Source organism: Spermophilus citellus (assembly GCF_964194105.1).
Source record: "Spermophilus citellus genome assembly, chromosome: 12".
NCBI classification, from domain to species: Eukaryota; Metazoa; Chordata; class Mammalia; order Rodentia; family Sciuridae; genus Spermophilus; species Spermophilus citellus.
This window is the reverse complement of record NC_138198.1, coordinates 38525215-38543489: the sequence shown is the minus strand read 5'-3', so window position 1 is coordinate 38543489 and position 18275 is coordinate 38525215. Positions and strand designations below refer to the sequence as shown.

At 61.5% G+C, this 18275-nt stretch overlaps 1 protein-coding gene across 1 annotated transcript; it reads right to left on the bottom strand.

The window, feature by feature from the left end:
• Positions 1 to 1395: 1395 nt before the first annotated feature.
• Positions 1396 to 17969, bottom strand: LOC308631611 (junctophilin-3-like; the record flags this gene model as incomplete). Its single annotated transcript, XM_081262995.1, has 4 exons — positions 1396 to 1530; positions 5692 to 6572; positions 10326 to 10450; positions 17944 to 17969. The coding sequence occupies 4 exons, from the start codon at positions 17967 to 17969 to the stop codon at positions 1450 to 1452; spliced, it is 1113 nt and encodes a 370-aa protein (XP_081119121.1). The 3' UTR covers positions 1396 to 1449.
• Positions 17970 to 18275: the final 306 nt, after the last annotated feature.

Genomic DNA, 18275 nt, shown 5'->3' with positions numbered 1-18275 from the left:
CGGGGAGTGAATGGATAACGGAAAACAATAGAAACTGAATGTGACTGCAACATGCTCTAATCTTTAGTTTATTTCTGGTTAAAAATATAGCAATCCAGTGCAGTGTAGTAAAGAAGCTCTGCTCGAAAGGCAGCAGAGACGGCTAACGTAAGCAAAGCAAGGCAGGGTCCATGAGACGGACGAGCGCCGGCCTCCCAGGCATGCGCGCAGGCTCCTGCCTACGGACACGCCTGGGCTGCCCTTGGCCACCAGGCGGTCTGGCATCCCTCGTTTGTTTGGATAATAGAACGACCCTGATAGAGAAGGCAGAAACGTAAGGAACCTGTTTTTGTTTGACCGAAACGAGTTGAACATTGCACACTGGGGAGGTGTCAGGTATGCAACAACATCTAGGAAAGTCAAGCCACTGGGTTTCAATGACATTCCTGTCCCGGGGCCAGAACTGCGCTGGAGTAGCACTGAGGCATCTGGAAGGAATATGCATATCTGTTGGGGAAGTGGAGGCAGGCACAGTACAGAGATGTGAGAACCGTGGAGGTAACAGCAAGAGGTGACAGCTTCTGGGGCGTCACTGCCAGGGACGGAAGCCTGAATATACATCCTGCATACTAAGAGCAAAAGTGCCACATGCTCAGAGCCCAGGCATGATGTCAGACTGTCCATGGCACAGTGGGCCCCAGCCCTCACGCCTGGGGCACAGCCCCGCAGCACTTGGCCGTGCCAGCCAGATCTGGGTCACCCCGGACGCCTGCAGCACAGCCTCCCTGTGTGTGCTGAGCGGACAGCCGGCGGTGACGGTGAGTGAGTGGGGTGGGGCAGGGAGGACTCTGTGTTAATACTCGGTGTGGGGAGGTGGCCTCACAAGGAGGCCATGGGGCAGTGCCAAGAGGAGGGAGGCCGTGGTCTGGTGTGTGGGAGAAGAGAAGCGTGGTTCTCCTTCCCCTTGAGGATGCAGCACAGATTTGAAGTAGAAAAAGGCCTGGGCTGCTCCCAGCAGGACAGGACACCCTACTCCCCATGCTTGGCGCCCATGCTCAAGGCCAGCTGTTCAGACAGAGGAAAGCAAAGTCACTCGGCCTTCCGTGTTAGCCTGGCTAGCTGGGTACCCTGTGAGCGCTTCCTCGACCGCCACCTCTGTCCACACCCAGCGGGAAGGGCGAGGACCACGACTTCTCTGCCGCTGGTGTGCCGGATCCCTTCTCTTTCCACATCAAGCGGGAGGGTCGGCGTGCTGGCCTCCTTCTGCCATGCCACACAGCATAGTGTTACACAAGCAAAAAATCTGGCTAAAATCCAAAAAACATTACCCAGAAAAAAAGGCAAACTGTGAGTAATACCCAACCGTGGTGTTCTTCTGTGAAAAGACTGGAAGTCCTGGGGCTGTCCGAGCGGGCTTTCCCTTTCCAGTTCCCCTTTGCATACCGTTGCTTCTGCGAGCGGGACAGTCTCTCAGATGAAGAAGTTGATGAACAGGATGGCGACTCCAATGTTGAGCAGGATCACCATGGCCACCAGGATGGGAGCTGAGCCCTGGAAGAGAGCACAGGTGGGTCACCATGTGTGCTGGCATGGAGGGCCAGGACACTGAGAGCCCTTTTCAAAAGCCCGGGCTCCCCAAACACCCTGTGTCACAGTGGTTAGTCAACAGATGCCTCCAGCTGCTAGGACATCGAAGCATGGTTTCACAGCACCCGTCCGTCCGCGGTGGCCAGCCAGCACCAGCTGTGTTCCCACGCCGAGGGGCCCTCAAGTTCAGAGCCCTTCAGCAGTCCTCCGCGAAGTCACCTTCCCATTAATTCACTCACAATCACAAGCCACCGCCCCTGAGCAACTGCAGCAGCTGACTTCAAAGCCACCGGACTCTTCTAGGAGCCCAGCTTCCAGGCTCCATTCAGGGTGCTTGTCTCAGGTGCAGCCCAGCCCCTCCCCAGGCCCTGCGTCAGTGCCTGGCCCTGGCCCTGGCCCTTAAATTGCAGGCTGCCCCTGTTGGGCAGGGACAGGTGGAGGCAAGGCCTCTGAGGTAGACCTCAGGAGAGGATGCTGGCAGCTCTGTCCTGTGAGGCTGCTCCTCAAGACCAAGTGTCACCGCAGTGCTGAAGGCACAGTGACCTGCTGCACTGGGGAGGGGCGGGCCACCTCCTGGAGGGGGGCACAGCAGCCCAGCCCCGGGTGTGCCCATAGTGGTGGCCTGATCCCAGAAGACCTCTGCCCCCCGCCACACACACACACACACACACTGGCTACACCCAAGTAAAGAAGTGGCTGGGAGCCTCCACATCTCCTGGAGTGGAGATGACCTGCGCTAGGGTCCCAAGCTGCTTCCCTGCCCCTCTCCTCCCCTTGTGTCCAAATGTCAGAGCCAAGATGAGGTTGGCTTTCCCAGACTGAGCAGGCCCTGGTGGCATCAGGCTTGCAATACAGGCGAGGGAGGGAGCTGGAATGCCTCTCCCCAGAAAGGAAACGCCTGCTCCTCTCAGATGAGGCTGGAGGAGTCTGGCAGTTCCCCCAAGGGTTCCCTCCTAGGTGAGGACCCAAGAGAAATGAAAACAAAACGCATCCATGCAGAAGCCTCACGGCTGCTCGTGGCAACAGCACACTGGCCAGAAAGTGGCAGCACACCATGCGTCCCAGACGTGAGCAGCCATGGCAGATGTGGCTGCTGGTGCAGAGGGTATCCACAGGAAGGAGTGCAGCTGGCATGTGCCCCAACAGTGGGCCGGGTCTTGATGCTGGGTGAGGCGAGCCCAGCAAAAAGCTGCTCACCATATGATCCCATCAGTGTGAAACATCCAGCAGAGGCAAGTCCCAGAGTGGGGACAGAGGGACGGCCCAGTGGTCCTCTGCAGTGTCTTTACAGAGGATGGCAGTAGTCTAGAGTCAGACAGTTGTGATGGGTACACAACCTAAATACACCAAAACCACCAAACTGCCTGCCCTGGACAGGTGAGCCGTGTGGCGCGAGAACTCTCAACATAGCTGTCAGCTAAAACGATGGGTACCCCTTCATGGAGGAGGTGGCTCCTTCAGAGTCCTCTAGATGCAGCCTCACAGGGCCACCTGAACCCTGGGGTATCCTGGAGGCACAGCTGCAGCCCCTCCCCATGCACATGTGGGCTCCCCACACCCAGCTGCAGAGGAGCAGCCTGATCTTGCCCTCGCCTTCCTCCTATCTGGCTGCCAGCCAGCCTGTAGCTCTTTCTGTCCCCAAGTCAGGCAGTTCTCCCAGCTGCATGGCCAGCTGAGTGACATGGTTGTCCTTGTGGTCAGGGAAGGTCCATCCCTGCCCCGGCTCCCAGTGCTCACCTTTCCAAGGCCTGGTGGCCAGGCCCTCGCCCTCCCTCTCCTGGCTCACAGGGCTGGGTGTGCACTGTTATCCTGTCGAAAGGCTGCCTAATGCTGCTGGCTGTCACCCTGTGGTGACACAGCTCTTGCAGGGCCTGGGACGCTCTGTGAGGCAGGGTGCTGATGGAGAGCATGCCACCACGCCGCTCCTCACGAAGGGTCTTAGAGCTGGACAGCGGGCAGCCATCTCACCCACGATGGCAAAAGATGCCCTCAGAGCCCAGCCTCAGGTCTCCGGCCCACTTAGCTCTGGAGCTGGGCCTGCGTGGCCTCCAGATCCACTGGCCCACTGGGCTCCATCTGCATTGTAGGCAGGGGCACCCTGGTCTGGCCGCCTACCCTGCCCTGCAGCTCACAGCCTGGCATTGAGTTTGCTCATTGGACTCCGGGCAGCAGAGATTTGCTTGGGGGGGGGGGGTGTTGGGATTCAACCAGGTTGCTGAACCTTAGCTGTCCCCTGCCATGGGGGAGTCCAGAGCTGGCACCTGTGCCACAGCCTTTCTTCTACAGGGAATCAGGCCCAGAAACACTCAAGGGTCTGGTGGAGGCTGTGGAGTTCACTTGCTGGCAGAGCCGGAGGGAAAGCCTGGACATTCCTGCCCACGATAACTTCACCCTGAATTGCCAGGACCTGGGGCCTTGCATGGCCAGGTTCCTTTCCACCCCTGCTGCCCTCACAGCAAGGAACCCTGGACAGCCCCAGAGAAGCCGGTAGATCAGATGCTTTCATCAGGGCGGGGACTGCCGTTCTGCCCACTTACCCTGACTGTGGTAAGGGGTAGAGTCCCTGGATGAGGGGAATGCTGCTGGACAGGGCATCCCACCTCTGGCCCTGCTGCCAGCCCAGAGCAGCCTGAACTGTGGAGAGCTGTGCCCCAGGGAGGGGATGCAGCAGGCCTCAAGGACCTCAGCACCCACATCACCCCAACAGCCACTCACTTCCCCACCATGAATGTTGGTGGAGCAGGCCACCTCCCCTCAGACCCAGGTTGTGGGAGCAAGTGAACAAGACCCTGCCTGCTTTGGGCAGGAAGCTGGGGCCCCAGGGTGGGCCCTGGAGTCTCCATCTTGGCTCCTGGGGCTGAGGGGGAATACCAACCATGGCTGGGCTGCAGCCCCTGCCTCTGCCGGCAGCCACCCCACTCCAGAGCTGGCCGAGGCTGGCCCCACGTTGGCACGCCAACCAGAGGGGGCTTAATGTCGAAAGCACCCAAAAGAGCCAGTGGGGCTCAGTGGGCTAAATATAGCGTGGATCCGCACCTCCCACCCCTGCTCATCACTCCTCCATCCCAAAATAGCCCCGCGCAGGCACCCTGGCTGCTGCGACAGGGAGGATGAGCGTGAGTGCCAGCAGGAGCCACGGGGGCTGCTGTGGGTGTCTCAGGAGGGGAGGCGCTTTAGGGACCTGCGGAAGTGGCCTCACAGGCCACAGTACCTTTGGAGGTACCAGAGACTATCGCTCAGGAGCCCTGCTGTAGCCACAGCAACACACCTGCAGGGGGCCCCCTCCTGAGCCCACACTGTGGGTCCCACCCCCTCCTGGGTGAGCCCATCTCCTGTCTGCCCTGTGGAGCAGCAGCCTTTAGAATTTTTTTTTTTACCATTGAAGAAAGAAACCAAGAGGTCTGGGCATTGCCTGTGCCTATGGGCAGGCAAGCTGAGGTCCTGCCGAAGACCTCTGGCCTTCTCCATTTTACCTACCCTGCATCCACATGGCCCTCAGCCAAGGAAGCAGGTCCTGGCTCCCCTCTGGGTATAACCTGTGCAAGACCCTGAGACCCCCAGCCCCGTCTGGCTCTGAGGCAGGGGCTATTTCCCCCAAAATACCCACCCTCCCAGGGAACTCAGGTGGGGAAGATCTGCCCGGATGAAGCATGAGTCTCATGTGAGGTCCTCAAATGGGAGCACGCCCCGGCCTCCCACAGGGTGTGAGCAACCAAGGGTCAGGATGGGGCCCGAGAACCTATGGGGGACAACGGGCACTGCACTCTGGGACCATGCTGGGAGAATGGGGAGAGCTGTGGCTGCAGGATGAAGGAGGTCAGGAGCGAGGGGGACACCCAGGGGCTGTCCTTGGACTCTGGCTTCCTGGGAGCAGCACAGACATCTGCTTCCTCCCATGGCCCAGTGAGTGCCTGGCCCTGCATCCAGCACAGATGAAAGGTCTTCAGGGCCAGCCCACTGAGGCACTCTGTCCTGCTCCTCTGCCTTCCTCTCGCCACTGACCCAGAGCAATAGGAGACCCACCCCTGGAGAGGCGCTGGAGAGAGACCTTCAGGGGGCCACAGGTCAGAAGCTGGGGGACAACCCTGGATTCCCACCCCTGGGGCCCGGGAGGCCGCCACTTACTGTGCTGGACTTGAGGTCATCCCCGTTCTCCTCATCGGACTCCAGTGCGACAGGCAAAGACTTCTGGGGTGGGGAGAAGGTCAAGTCCCAGCGCAGCAGCCGGGGCTCAGGCCGGTCCCCCAGCCGCAGGCTCTCCAGCTTCTGCACGGTAGGCTCCATGCAGGAGGCCGGCCGCAGGTTCTCCTTGTTCTGGGACTTGGACCTCAGTCTCTGCAGCCCAAAGCCCCGGTCCTCGGAGCGCCGGTCGCCCCCCGCGTCCCGGCCGTGGCGTCTCCTCTGGGGGTGCGGCTCTGGTGTGCAGGAGTCCATCCTCAGCAGGGGCTTCATCTCCAGCTTGTAGTTGCTCAGCTGCTCCTCGTCGGGCTCCTGCAGCTTGGCACCCCCGGAGCCAGGGTTGCCCACCCGGTGGTGGGAAGTCCACGAGAATGTTGGGGGGGACTCCGTCCGCCGCTCCCGGGGCTTGGGGTTCCCGGGCTGCTTGTGGCCCGCACCCCGGGTGCGGAAGTCCTCGGTGCCTTGGCTGCTGCGCAGGGCGCTGCTGCGAACGCCCCTGCAGCCCCCTGCCTTCTCCTCACCCCAGCTGTTCCGGGTGTAGTCCCCTCCCCGGCCCTCCAGGAGCATCTGGATGTCCCCGCCTCTCTCCTCGTCCACTGAGACCTGTCGTGAGAAGTGGGCCGCCCTGCTTCTGGAGGGGGCCGGCGGAGGCGTAGCTGCAGGGCTGGCGGGGAAGCTCTGCAGCGGGCTGTCATCCGGGGTCAGGTCTGAAGGGGTGGTGCCCTTGCGGTACAGCTCGGGGCTCTCCTGTTGCAGCGGTGTGCCGGTGGACAGCACCTCGATGTCATCGCAGGAGCCCTTGTGCTTCGGCCTCTGGTACTCCAGCCCTTGGTGAGGAGAAAGAGACACAGTGGGGGTCACCCTGAGCCTGCTCCTCCAAGGCCCCGGCTCAGGAAGGTCCCGGGGCAGGGTGCTCCCTGCTCAGGGGAGGCGCAGGGGCAGAGGGAGAGACTGGTCACAGTGGCTCCCAGGGCCCTTTGGTGGGGCACGCTACCCAGTGTGCACTCTAAGGATGCTTGGGCGGCCCCAGGTCACAGCAATGGCAGTGGACAGCCCTCAGCCTGGTCCCTCATCACACACTGGCTGGCCTCCTACAGGTCCTGAGGCTTGGTGAGGCCAGGCGTGTCATGGCGTGACTACCAACCCCACCTGCCTCAGGCCTGTGCCTTCCCCTGGGATCAGGACCAGCATGGGGCCAGCATGAGGCCAGGTCCGGCCCCTCCCTGCATTGCTCAGGCCTCCATCGTGAACAGACATCTGCCTCAGTCGAGTCCCAGCCCGAGCCTGGAGGCTCAGACAACCAGGCACCCACACTTCTTTGGCCAGCAGACCTCCGCAGGGCTGGCACCCCCGCCTCTGATCGCTGTCCTCAGCCCCGCACAGGCCAGGCCCCAGTGACCGTGGCACAGTCACTTCACATATCAACACAAGACTGTCCCTGATCTCATCTCAGGTGCCCAAGCAGCAGTGAGCAGGGCAGGGTGGTGACCCTGGCATGTGGCCCTGGGCCAGGGACAGCCTCCTAAATTGGTGTCCTCGTGAGTCATGGGGATGTGGGCCAGGCAGTCTCAGAGCCCCTTCCAGTGACTGGTCCTCTGTGGTCACAGGGCTGGGGCTACCATGGTATCCACACAGAGAGCCAGGGTGGGGATGGGTCCATGCAGAACCACACTAGACCCGTGTGTCCACCTCCCAGCCTGGGTTCCCACCTCGCCTGCTTCCCTTCAGGGCCCCACGCTCAGAGCCCCCATAATCGTGCCTCACCACGCCACCCCCTTGGTTGGGGTTGGGCTTCTGAGGGCCACGATCCTTTGCCCAAACACCAGGGGTCAGGCAAGCTGGGACACTGAGCCTGCAAGTGGCCCTGTGGCCTTTCCTGTGAGCCCTGGAGGAAGGCTGGCACCCCAACTGCCAGTACTGCCGTGTGGGGAGGCGGCGCTCAGCTCAAGCTAATGGCCCAGAGCTGTGGCTCCTGGAGACGTCATGAAAGGATCGAGGCCAAACCTGGAGCATGTGCAGCTCAAGGCCAGAGCCTTCATCTTGTGTCCTGCTCTTGGGCTCTGGAGCATGGGCAGCATCACAGGAGTGTTGTGGGCACTGGACACTGCCCGGCAGAAAAGCAGGCTCCTGGTTTGGATGTCCCCACTTCCCCGGTGAAGGCTGCAGGTCCCCCAGGTGCAGGCGGCTTATACGGGGTGGCCCTCTCCCCGGCTGAAACTCTGGGATTTGCTGTCAGAGCAGGTGCAGCTCAGGGTGGGGAGTCAGGCCCTGCTCTGCCTCCTGGCTTCCGGGACCTCGGGCAAGCTACTGCTCCCAACATTGGCTTCATCTGCCAAGAGGAGATGCAGCTTCTGGTTGTGAGGAGTAGCTGCAAGATGCCCAGTGGCCTCAGTGGCCCCCAGTCCCTGGTCTGGGCTCATTTGCCTGTAGTACTCTCTACACAGAAGGCTCAGCACTAATCAGAGACGCAGGATCCAACTCCTGGCAGGAGGCACAGCCAAGAACCCCAGAGGCTCCTGGAAGCAGGACCCGGTGGACAGGTCCCTGGGCCAAGGCTGGGCAGTGTCCAGTGCCCACAGTGCTCCTGTGATGCTGCCCATGCTCCAGAGCCCAAGAGCAGGACACAAGATGAAGGCTCTGGCCTTGAGCTGCACATGCTCCAAGTCTGGCCTCGATCCTTTCATGCTGTCTGCGTGGAGCCAGGCTCAAGCTGCCTCAGCAGCCCGAGCTTCAGTTCTGTCCTGAGGAAGAGGGATGCTCTAGGAGCCAGCTTCTGGACCGAAACAGCAGCCAAGGCCTGGCCAGCCGGACCCATGGTCCTGGGCCCAGCATCCGCCTCCCAGGGCTCCACGGGGCCACACACTAGGCATAAAACAGCAGACTTCTCTCTTGGGGGTCCGAGGGGTGGGGTTCTGAAGCCAAGCTGTGGTGGGGCTCTGCCAGGACTCTAGGGGAATCTGCTCCTGGCCTCTCTGCGGCTTCTGGTGAGCACTCCTGGGCTGTGGCCACACCCTCCTGGCTTGGGTGTCTCTGGGCGGTATTTTAAGAAAACTCCAGGCTGGATTTAGAGCTTTACTGATCCAGGATGATCCCACCTCCCCATCTTGGCCTTAACTGCATCTAGGTAGCCCTTCCTCCCAACAAGCCGCAGGTGGACGATGCTCCTGGGCCATTCAGCGCACCCAGGAGCCTCAGACACTGTGGCCCTCCCTTTCCCTCACAGACGGAGAAACCGAGGCTCTGAGAGGCCAAGAACAGGCCCCAGCAGTGGAGTCAGCTCGCGACCTGTGCATGGGACCTGGGCAACCCATGGGTGGGGACTGTGCACTAAGTCCTCCAGGCTTCTTCGTGTGGCTGGTGTCACCAGGCGCCTAATGGTCTGAGCACAGGGCTGGTGGCCTGTGTCCACCTGGCTCACACACCTGGGCCCAGTGTGTCCAGAGAAGAGGCTGGGGTTGGAGGACGAGGGGTGGGCAACTCACAAGAATGCAGACCTGTCAGGACGCCACTTCCTAGCCCAAGGTCACAGCTGAGGTCCCATCAAGGACAAAGCAGAGTCCACCGACTCAGCCACAGGCAATGGGGACCAGGGGTGCTCTGTGTTCCTGACTGTACCTCTAGCTAGGAGCAGCAGGCTCAGCCAGGACCCTGGACCCACCAGGGAAGAGTGCAGAAGGATGACGGCCACATTCCAGGTCTGGGCCGGGAACACCTGGGGGAGGCGCCCTGGGGCCAGTACAGGCAGGACACCAGAGAAAACAGATAGTGAGGACCAATTTGTCTGCTGGCCCAGCACTGACCCCTGGCTCCATCCCTGCCCCAAGGCCAGGAGGCAGCTCAGGGCTACAGGGTTGGATCCATCCCCAGACGCCAGCAGCTTTCCACTCAGCCCTCCCGTGTGCTGGTCAGAGGTGCAGACAGGAGGGAGCCCTGTCCCCTGGGCTTCCCAGAGAGGCCAGGTTGGGAGCCAGTGGGCCATGACTCGGACCTCTGCCAGCACAGCCCCTCCACTACACTCCACAGCAGGCCTTCATGACCCTGGGGCCTGTCGTATGGAGTGCAGAAGAGAACACACGGTCCCCATGGGCCCCTGCAGGGAAGGCTGAGGTTCCTGAACCTGATGGGACATGGAAGGAGTTGCTGTCCAGTACTCAGAGCCTCACCTGCCAATGCAGCAGCCAGTGGCCACACAAGGCCATTTGCATCTAAAAGCAGACAAGTTAAGACTGAATAAAACTAGGGCCAGCTCCTTAGTCTCTCACCACGCAAGGCTAGTGGCTGCCACGTTACAGCAAACAGATGGAAATATCCATTATCACAGAATGTTCTAGAAAGACGGCAGCAGACAGGGAGAGGCAGCACACCTGGAAACAGACACATGGACCCTGGGGCCACCTGAAATTTTGAGGAGGCCCTGCCGGGACATGCAGCTCCAGTAAGAGCGGTGACCACCAGTAGGATGTCAGCTTCTGGGGCAGAACCCATGTGAGGCCAGCTGGCTTGTGGCACGGGGACACACCTGATGCCCTGACCACCCGGCAGGCACCCAGCCTTTGAAGCCTGGGGGGCAGCAGACTCACCGTTCTCCCTGTGCTGGAAGGAAGGAGAGAACTCTTTGGCAGTGATCCTGGCGATCCGGGCTTCCTCCTGCACTTTCTGAGCCGCGGTGAGGGCGGCCTCGGCCTTGGCCCGCGAGTGGGAGGTCCTGGGGGAATACGGGAGGAATGAGAAGGGGGACGGGAAGCAGAGGTGGTGGGGTTGAGGCCTCGTGCCCACGATCCTGCACACCCAGTAAGACCAAGAGCGGAGGCTGGTGCACTGTGGCTGCCTTCGGCCCTCCGGACCTTTCTCATTCATTCAACAAACATCACTGGTACCCATCCCCCAGCCCCGGCGTGTCAGATGTGCTGCAGAACGTGTGTGTTCTCGTTATCGACCAGCGTCCTGCATGTGTGCACAGGGAGCCCAGGCCAGGGTGGTGCCACACCCCAGGGGTGCCATGACAGGGGACACCAATGAGTCCTGCGGCAGGAGTGCCCTGATGCCCTCCTGTCAGCACCCCCCATCAACTCTGGCCCAGGACGACCCTAGGTGTGGGTGGGCGGGCTCCCCGCTGACAGAAGGAGACGCCAGTGCCCATGTGACGGCAAGCAAGCTGGGCGGCTGTGGGCTGCCCCCAGCTCTGCTCTGGTGGCCTCGTCCCACTCATTCCTGCAGGCTGGCCAAGGCACCCCGGCCCCAGTCTGGGGACTGCAGGTCTAAGATCCAGGTGCCAGCAGGGAGAACCCGCTTTCTAGCGCACGGATGACACTTTCCCACTGTGTCCTTGCATGGAGAAAGGGGCAGGGACCTCTCTGGGGCCTCCTCTTAGAAGGCGCTGATCCCATTGTGGGGTCTGCACCCTCGTGACCTGGTCACCTGCCAAAGGCCCTGCCCCTGACACCAGCATGCTCAGGACTGGGTTGGACGCCTGTTGGGGACACACTGAGTCCTCTGTAGCCCTAAGCTGCCTGATCCCTCTCCCTGCAGCACCTGTCACTAGGGGTCCACGGGCTAAGCCTGGAAACCCTCGAATCTTGGGAGGGACCGGGTTTGGTCTCTTCAAAATCCCTCGGTGCTAACAGGAACAACTTTCCCGGAGAAGGTGACTCTGTCATGGATGCAGACACAGAAATATAAACCGCCACCAGACATGCTTCCAGGAAGTGAAGCAAGGCAGAGGAGCCCGTGGCTCCCAGGCTCCTGCCCTGGCTCTGCCATACTGCTGGGAGGAAGCCCCAGAGACCCGGGAGGAAGCCCTGGGCCGGAATTTAGCGTTGGCAAGATTCTGTCCTCGCATAGTTTTATTTCTTGGAAATGGGAGAATCTGTAATTTCTCAACATAGTTATGGCTGCATGTCCCATGGAATATGAGGACCACCTTCTAGAAGATTCCTTGAGAATCTGGTGTTTGTAATCACACAAAATGGGGGCAGGGAGTCAGAGATAAACCTGTTAATAAAGCACTCATCAATACCTGACTTACTCTCTCTGACGAGCCGGTGGCAGCCGTTGCTGCAGGCCGCTGGGCGCAGATGCTCAGCTTGTGTGCTGATCCTGGGGCTCTCTGCTGCAGTCCCCACCTGGGGACTTTGTGGGACATCTACACTCACCCTAGTCTGGCAGCCTCAGGGTGGCCACCCCTGCCTGCCGCTGCTCAGTGCCTCCTCTGATGCCCAGATGGACAGCCCCACTAACCAGCAAGAGCAGCGGGGTGCCCTGAGGTCTGCAAGGTTGCAAAGTTGACAACGCATTGGTCCAACATGGCCTGCCCTTGTGGAGACACCAGGCCTGGCTGAAGCCTCAGGGAGCCTGGGTGGCCAAGGACCCAAGGCAAGCGACGCACCCCCCAGTTCACTGACCGCCCAGCCGGGCAGCCTCTCCCTGCCATGGTCCCTGGGTCTCCTTAGCCACAGTGGTTTCACTGAGAAAGAACCCACAGGCCTGCACCCGCCTCAGGGTGGCTCCCAGGCACGCAGAGCTGTGCCACCGTCCAAGGTGCTCCTGCCCCAAGGGGACCTGTGGCCTCTATCGGTCACCCCCTCCCAGCCAACAGTCCATTTTGTCTCCACTCATTCTGGAAACCTCATGCCAAACAGACTTTTTAAGGTTTTCTTTCTTTTTACTTTTCCCTCACCAAGTGGAAGTCACATGACATGGAGGGACACCACCCACTGGCCTTCAGCGCGGGTGCAGCCATCACCTCCAACATTGCATCACCCCCAAGGGAGACCCTGTGCCCTTACCTTTCCCTCCAGTCCCACCAGTGACCTGTGAGGTTCTAAGCCACCATTCAATGCGGACAAAACACCTGCCACTGTCTCAGGACCCAGCCCCTTTGCTTCGGGTGAAATGCTGGCACTGGGCCAGGGCTGACCTCAGGCTGCACCACACGGCTGCTGGGCAGCTGGGCCCAGTCCCCTCCAATCCCGGGTTCTTGCTGGGAACTCCTGCCTCACAGGGTTGTCAGTTGGTAAGGGAGACTTGAATCTGCCCAGGCGAGTGTTCCTGAGGCCTCCACCCAGAGACTGAGCGTCTCAACTTCCCCCAGGAAGCTCCCGGTCACCTTTGTCCCCGGGTCTGGGGTAGGCCCCGAGCAGGAGGCACACAGTGATCAAGAGATTGAGTCCTGGGGAGGTGAGGCTGGGGACTCCGAGCCCAGGCTGGAGAGCAGAGGAGGCCCTTCTGGAAGAGCCAGGGCTCACTGTCCTCGGGCTGCTCACCCTGCACTTGGCTCAGAAGAGGGGGCAGCCCAGGCTCTGACCTGGAGGAAGCTTCCCCCCCCCAGGACTCCGGGGCTTCCTCACTGTTACTAATGCACACTCACTGTACAAACGACGGGCTCTGGGGGTTTCTGCGAAGACCCTGATGGGGGCTGCTGCGGCCACAGAAAGTGAGTGCAGCAGAGTCCACGCAGCAGGGCCCAGTGTGGCTCACGGTGGCCCTTTCCCAGGTGGACCTGGATGGTGTGGGGCAGGTGGCGTCCAGCGTCTTCTCTGACAAGAGGCAGGGCGAGCCACTCCATGTGGCTGTGTTGACAACTCTTCCTGCTCTTCGCGCCCTGCACACAGGCTGATCATCTGCGCCCAGCAGGCCCTATGGGTGTGGCCCCCAGGACCAGCTCTGCAACCTGGAGCAGAGGTGGCCGCCAAAAACTTGGATGAGCTCCGTGACCCTGCTCTCTCTGAGCCACACTCTGGGAGGAGATGTGCCTGGGACAGGTCTCCCTGCCCAGCTGGGATGGTGTGGGCTGACGTCCACAGCCAGGAGGAGGCACTTTACTGGCAGAGGCCAGCTGGGGCCAGGCACCCAGTGGGCAAAGGCAGCTGGGTCCTCCTGCAGGGCACTGCACACACAGGCCAGAACAGGGAGTTCCCAGGCACAGGCCGGCCAGCCGGGAGGCCATGCAACCGAAGGAAGCCGAGGATGGACGATCGGAATGGTGCCCAGCTCGGACCAGAGCCAGGGGACCTGCACCCCAGGAGGAAGGCGTGTGTCCGCACAGCGGGTGTCAGTGAGTGCCAGCACGTCCTGCGCCTGCACTGGGTGCCCTGTGCACACAGGCACGAGGCGTGTGACCACGGACGCGGGCACCATGAGGAGAACCTCTCTAGGACAGTGACAGAAACAGCCATGCAGCCCCAGAAAGGTGCCAGGGCACCAACGTCCGTCAGACACAGACTCGATAAAACTGCTGCTGGAGACGCGGGTGCCCCGGCAGGTGAGGGACGGTCGACCCCAGAGCTGGGCTGCGTGCACCCGGGGTCGCCTGCCGTCTGCAGATCTTGCTTGTTCCTGAGGGGTGCCTGTTGGGAGGCTGGAAGGAAAGGAGCCCCCAAGAGGGAGCAACCCTGCCTCCACCCTGCTGATAGTCCAGAGAGACAGTTTTGACTCTTGTGCATATGGTGCTGGGGACGGAACCCAAGGCCTTGCGCCCGTGAGGCAGGCACCCTACCGTAGCTACACCCAGCCCTTTTTATTGTGGGAGTTTGCTAAGTTGCCTAGGCTCAGAGAACCCAGGATTCCCCTCCTCGGCCTCCCAAGTAGCTGGATGACAGGCTGTGCCGCTGTGCCCTACAGAACACGGGAGAACAAGTGTGAGCCCAGCCCTTGGTAAGTGGCTGTCTGTCAGCACCCAGGAAACTTGGGCGCCCGGCACCTTGGCTCTGCCTGGCTCTCCTCCTGGGGCCAGGCTCGCTGTGGAGGCTCAGGCTGGACTCCAGGACACCCGCCCAGGCCTTTAGGATGGGCAGAGGGGCTTCTGCCTCCAGTGCCTGCCAGGACGGGGAGCAGGTACTACTCGGGGGCCAGGGCAGGACCTGGGGGTCTCTGGCAGAGGAAGCCCCGGAGCCACAGCGAGGCTCCAGAGGCAGGAAGTCTGCTCCAGGTGCCTTCAGAATGCCCTTTTCACCTCCGGCCCGTCTCCTGAGCCTGCAGGGAAGGGGCTTCCTGGTGGGAGAGGAAGGCATTCTGCCATGTCTGTTTGCACCTCTGACTCTGCTGCCACGGGCAGCACCGGCAGCTGAGCCTGGGTTCAGGACACGGGCCCACTGGCTCTTTTCCACAACAGCTTTACCCCCGGGACTTTAGAGGAGGGCACACCGTGGCAGGTGTGTGGCCACGTCCTGCCTTCCTCTGACCACGGCAGGCATTGCTAGTCAACCGCAGCACTTGGGAGCCCACAGACCCCCGAGTCACGCTCCAGGGACAGATGCCTTCGTCCTCATAGATTTGGCCCAGGCCTCCCGCCGAGGGCTGGCTTTGTCACACAGCACGTGTACCCTGCAGGCCGGTGGCTCTTCCTGGACCCACTGCTCTCTCCCCCTCTCTGTCCCCCTCACCTGACCTGACTCAGCTCTCCCTAAGACCCCAGGTGCCACGGCCCCACCCCAAAGCCTTCCTGCGTGCACCTGCAGTTGAGGTGAGATCCCTGCCCAGAGCTTCGAGAAGCCTCAGATCTGCCTTGAGACAGAACCGTCCTCTCCGTCAACTGCTGGCGTGCCGAGCCGTCTCCTGCTAACCCTGAGTCCCAGGAAAGCAGGGCCACCCTGTCTGCGTCCCCATCATCTAGACAGTGGAGGGACAAAGCATCTCTGGGCAGCATAGATACGCTGGCGGGCGAGAGCCAGATCCAGGTGAGACAAGGCAGGGGCCAGTCCCTGAGCAGGGTCCTCTGCACGGCACTGGCGGAGCCACCCACCCTCTCGCGGGCTTTAGTCAACACCGAGGAGCTGCTTCCAGCTAAAGAGACTCGCGTGGCCATCGAGGGCGCTAAGTGGAGGGGGAGCAGCGCGAGGCCAGCGCCACTGCCTCCCAGACCCGCTCCACCCAGGCTCCACCCAGGCTCCCGCCGAGGCCCAAGGAAACCAGTTAACAAACACCAGCATCCCTCACTCTCCTCATGTCACTGTCCTGCTTCAACCTCCTGGCCAAGGACTGCAGGGGACACTCGGGGAACCCCCTCCCTGAGGCTGCGGGGGGGCCACCTGCCCGGCTCAGCCCCTCCCACGCAGCCCCCCATGGGCTCAGGAAGGCCCGCATTTTGCAGATGAGGTTAAGATGCTTGCTGGGGGCCCAGGAAGAGTCCAGGACACAGGGCAGGTGAGGGGCCAGAGCTGGACAGTAACGGGGCCACCTGGAGGCCAGGCAGGGAGCCTCTGACAGACCTCTGGATCCGGGTTCTCCTTCCCTCCCCATCCCCCGCATCTGTCCCCCTCATCCGCACCCATCTGGGTGAACACTTGCCGTGACATCAGAGACAGGGCTGGTGGGGGACGGCCGTGGACAGAGCATCATGGGCTGACTGGGAGCCCAGCTACGAGGGCACACCAGGAACAGGGCCACAGGGCACAGGCAGGGAGTGGAGTCCCCACAGCTCCCCGGGTGAGGAAACCGAGGCCCGTGGAAGTGAAGAGACGCAGCGGGTAGGCAGGAGGTCAGGCTGCAAGCAGAGGGACTCGTGCCCGTCACTGCAGGCCCCGCTCACCCCGGGAGGACGGGCTCCCTCGGGCTGCCTGTGGCTGCTCTCAGGTGGTACGAAGGCGGGCGAGAATCCCAGGGGTTGAACTGTGCCCTGCAACAGACACCCTGGGGCCCAAGCCCACGTCCCCACATGGGGACCTGGCTCGGGGGTCGCACGGCTATCAGGGCAGATGCTGACCCTGCGTGACTGGCGTCCTCATGGAAAGGGGGGTTTGGACCCAGGGTCAGACCTGATCGGGCAGGCAGAGGACACGGAGCCAGCCGCCACCTGGGAGGAAGGTCAGAGGTGGGGACAGGCTCTCCCCGGCCACTTATTTCCTGTTTGGTTCTGGCCGGGGATGGGCTGTGTGAGCCTGCAGGGGCTCACCAGCCGTGGCAGCAAGACTGAGGTGCTAGACACTGGCCCAAAGCAGAAATCCTGGGCAGCCCATACGAGTGGCCCCAGGCCCTTAGCACAGCAGCCAGGTCCCAGCCCTCCACAGCCAACGCCTCTCACGGGCAACCCACAGCACATGTGCCCTCACCCTGGATGGCACCTCATGGCCCACCACAGTGGGCCCTTCCCACCCCTGCCCAGCTGGTCCACAAGGACAGGCGGTGGGGGGGGGATTGTGGTGGAGGGACTGAGGATGAGGCCAGGTGCGCCTTGCACCAGACCTTTTCATGTCTATTTCGACACAGGACCAAACCAACTTGTCCTGGCTGGCCTGGAACTGCCCCTGATGCCTCAGCTCCCAGCTGGTAGGGGTCACAGGCGTGGCCACCTCATACAGTGACGGGCAGGATTTTCAGAATATTAGGAAAGTAGAACCTGTCTCAGAGAAAAAGGGGCAGAACAGAAACACAGGTCCCTGTGCCATTACTGTGACAGCATTTCCCCATGCGCATCCCGCGGCTCCTGTGTCCATCGCTGAGGGTCTCCTGTGTCCATCCCCGAGGGGCTCCTGTGTCCATCCCGAGGGGCTCCTGTGTCCATCCCTAGGGGCTCCTGTGTCCATCGCTGAGGGTCTCCTGTGTCCATCCCGAGGGGCTCCTGTGTCCATCCCCGAGGGGCTCCTGTGTCCATCCCTAGGGGCTCCTGTGTGCATCCCCGAGGGGCTCCTGTGTCCATCCCTGAGGGGCTCCTGTGTCCATCCCTAGGGGCTCCTGTGTCCATTGCTGAGGGGCTCCTGTGTCCATCGCTGAGGGGCTCTTGTGTCCATCGCTGAGGGGTCCCACTTGACACCAGCCCGAATGCTCCTGGTGCTCTGTGCCTGCCCTGGGCGAGCTGAGCTCCCAGTCTAACAACCTGGAGCCCAGAACCTGCTGTCTGAGTGCTGGCCGGCTGGTGGATCAGCACAGGGGGAATATCCACACTACACTCACGTGTCGCGTGGCTGTGACGACATGGGCTCCTAAGACTCTAGGAGACTCCCTTCAGGCCACGTGAAGGTGCGCGGGTCACAGAGGAGCTGCGTATTTCAATTGCCTTATCTCCAGAGCATCTCATTGTGCCGTGTGAATATTTAAAAATCTGACAGAATCTGAATGAGTGCGGTCAAGGACCTCGGGATGAGGAAGCTCAGCCTCCCCCACCCCAGGTCTCCCGCCCCCAAATAGCTGAGGAACTTGGGGCACGAACGCCACCCACCGTCATGTGCTCTGTCTCGGGTTTGTTTCCAGGACCTCGTGCTGTACCTTGGAGACGGTTCCATGCCAGCCATCGCAGGCCACCTCTGGGGTGCCTCAGGTCCTGGATTCTGCCCGAGCTGAGAGGGAGCAGCTCTGCCATTTCCTGCCACCTGCAGTCATGGCCTGGTAACCTCGAGGTTTGACCTTTGGCACAAATCTGTCTTCAGGATGAGTTCCCAGAAGGGCGACTGTGAGTCTGAGATGGACCGAGATGTCCCTCGGCCTGCCCTTTGCTGGAGATGCCAGTGTTCTGCTGGAGACTGTGCCCATTTCCATCCCCGGAGGGCTGTCCCCCACACTGTATCCAGTTCGGTGGACTGCGACCTTGTCTCCATCTT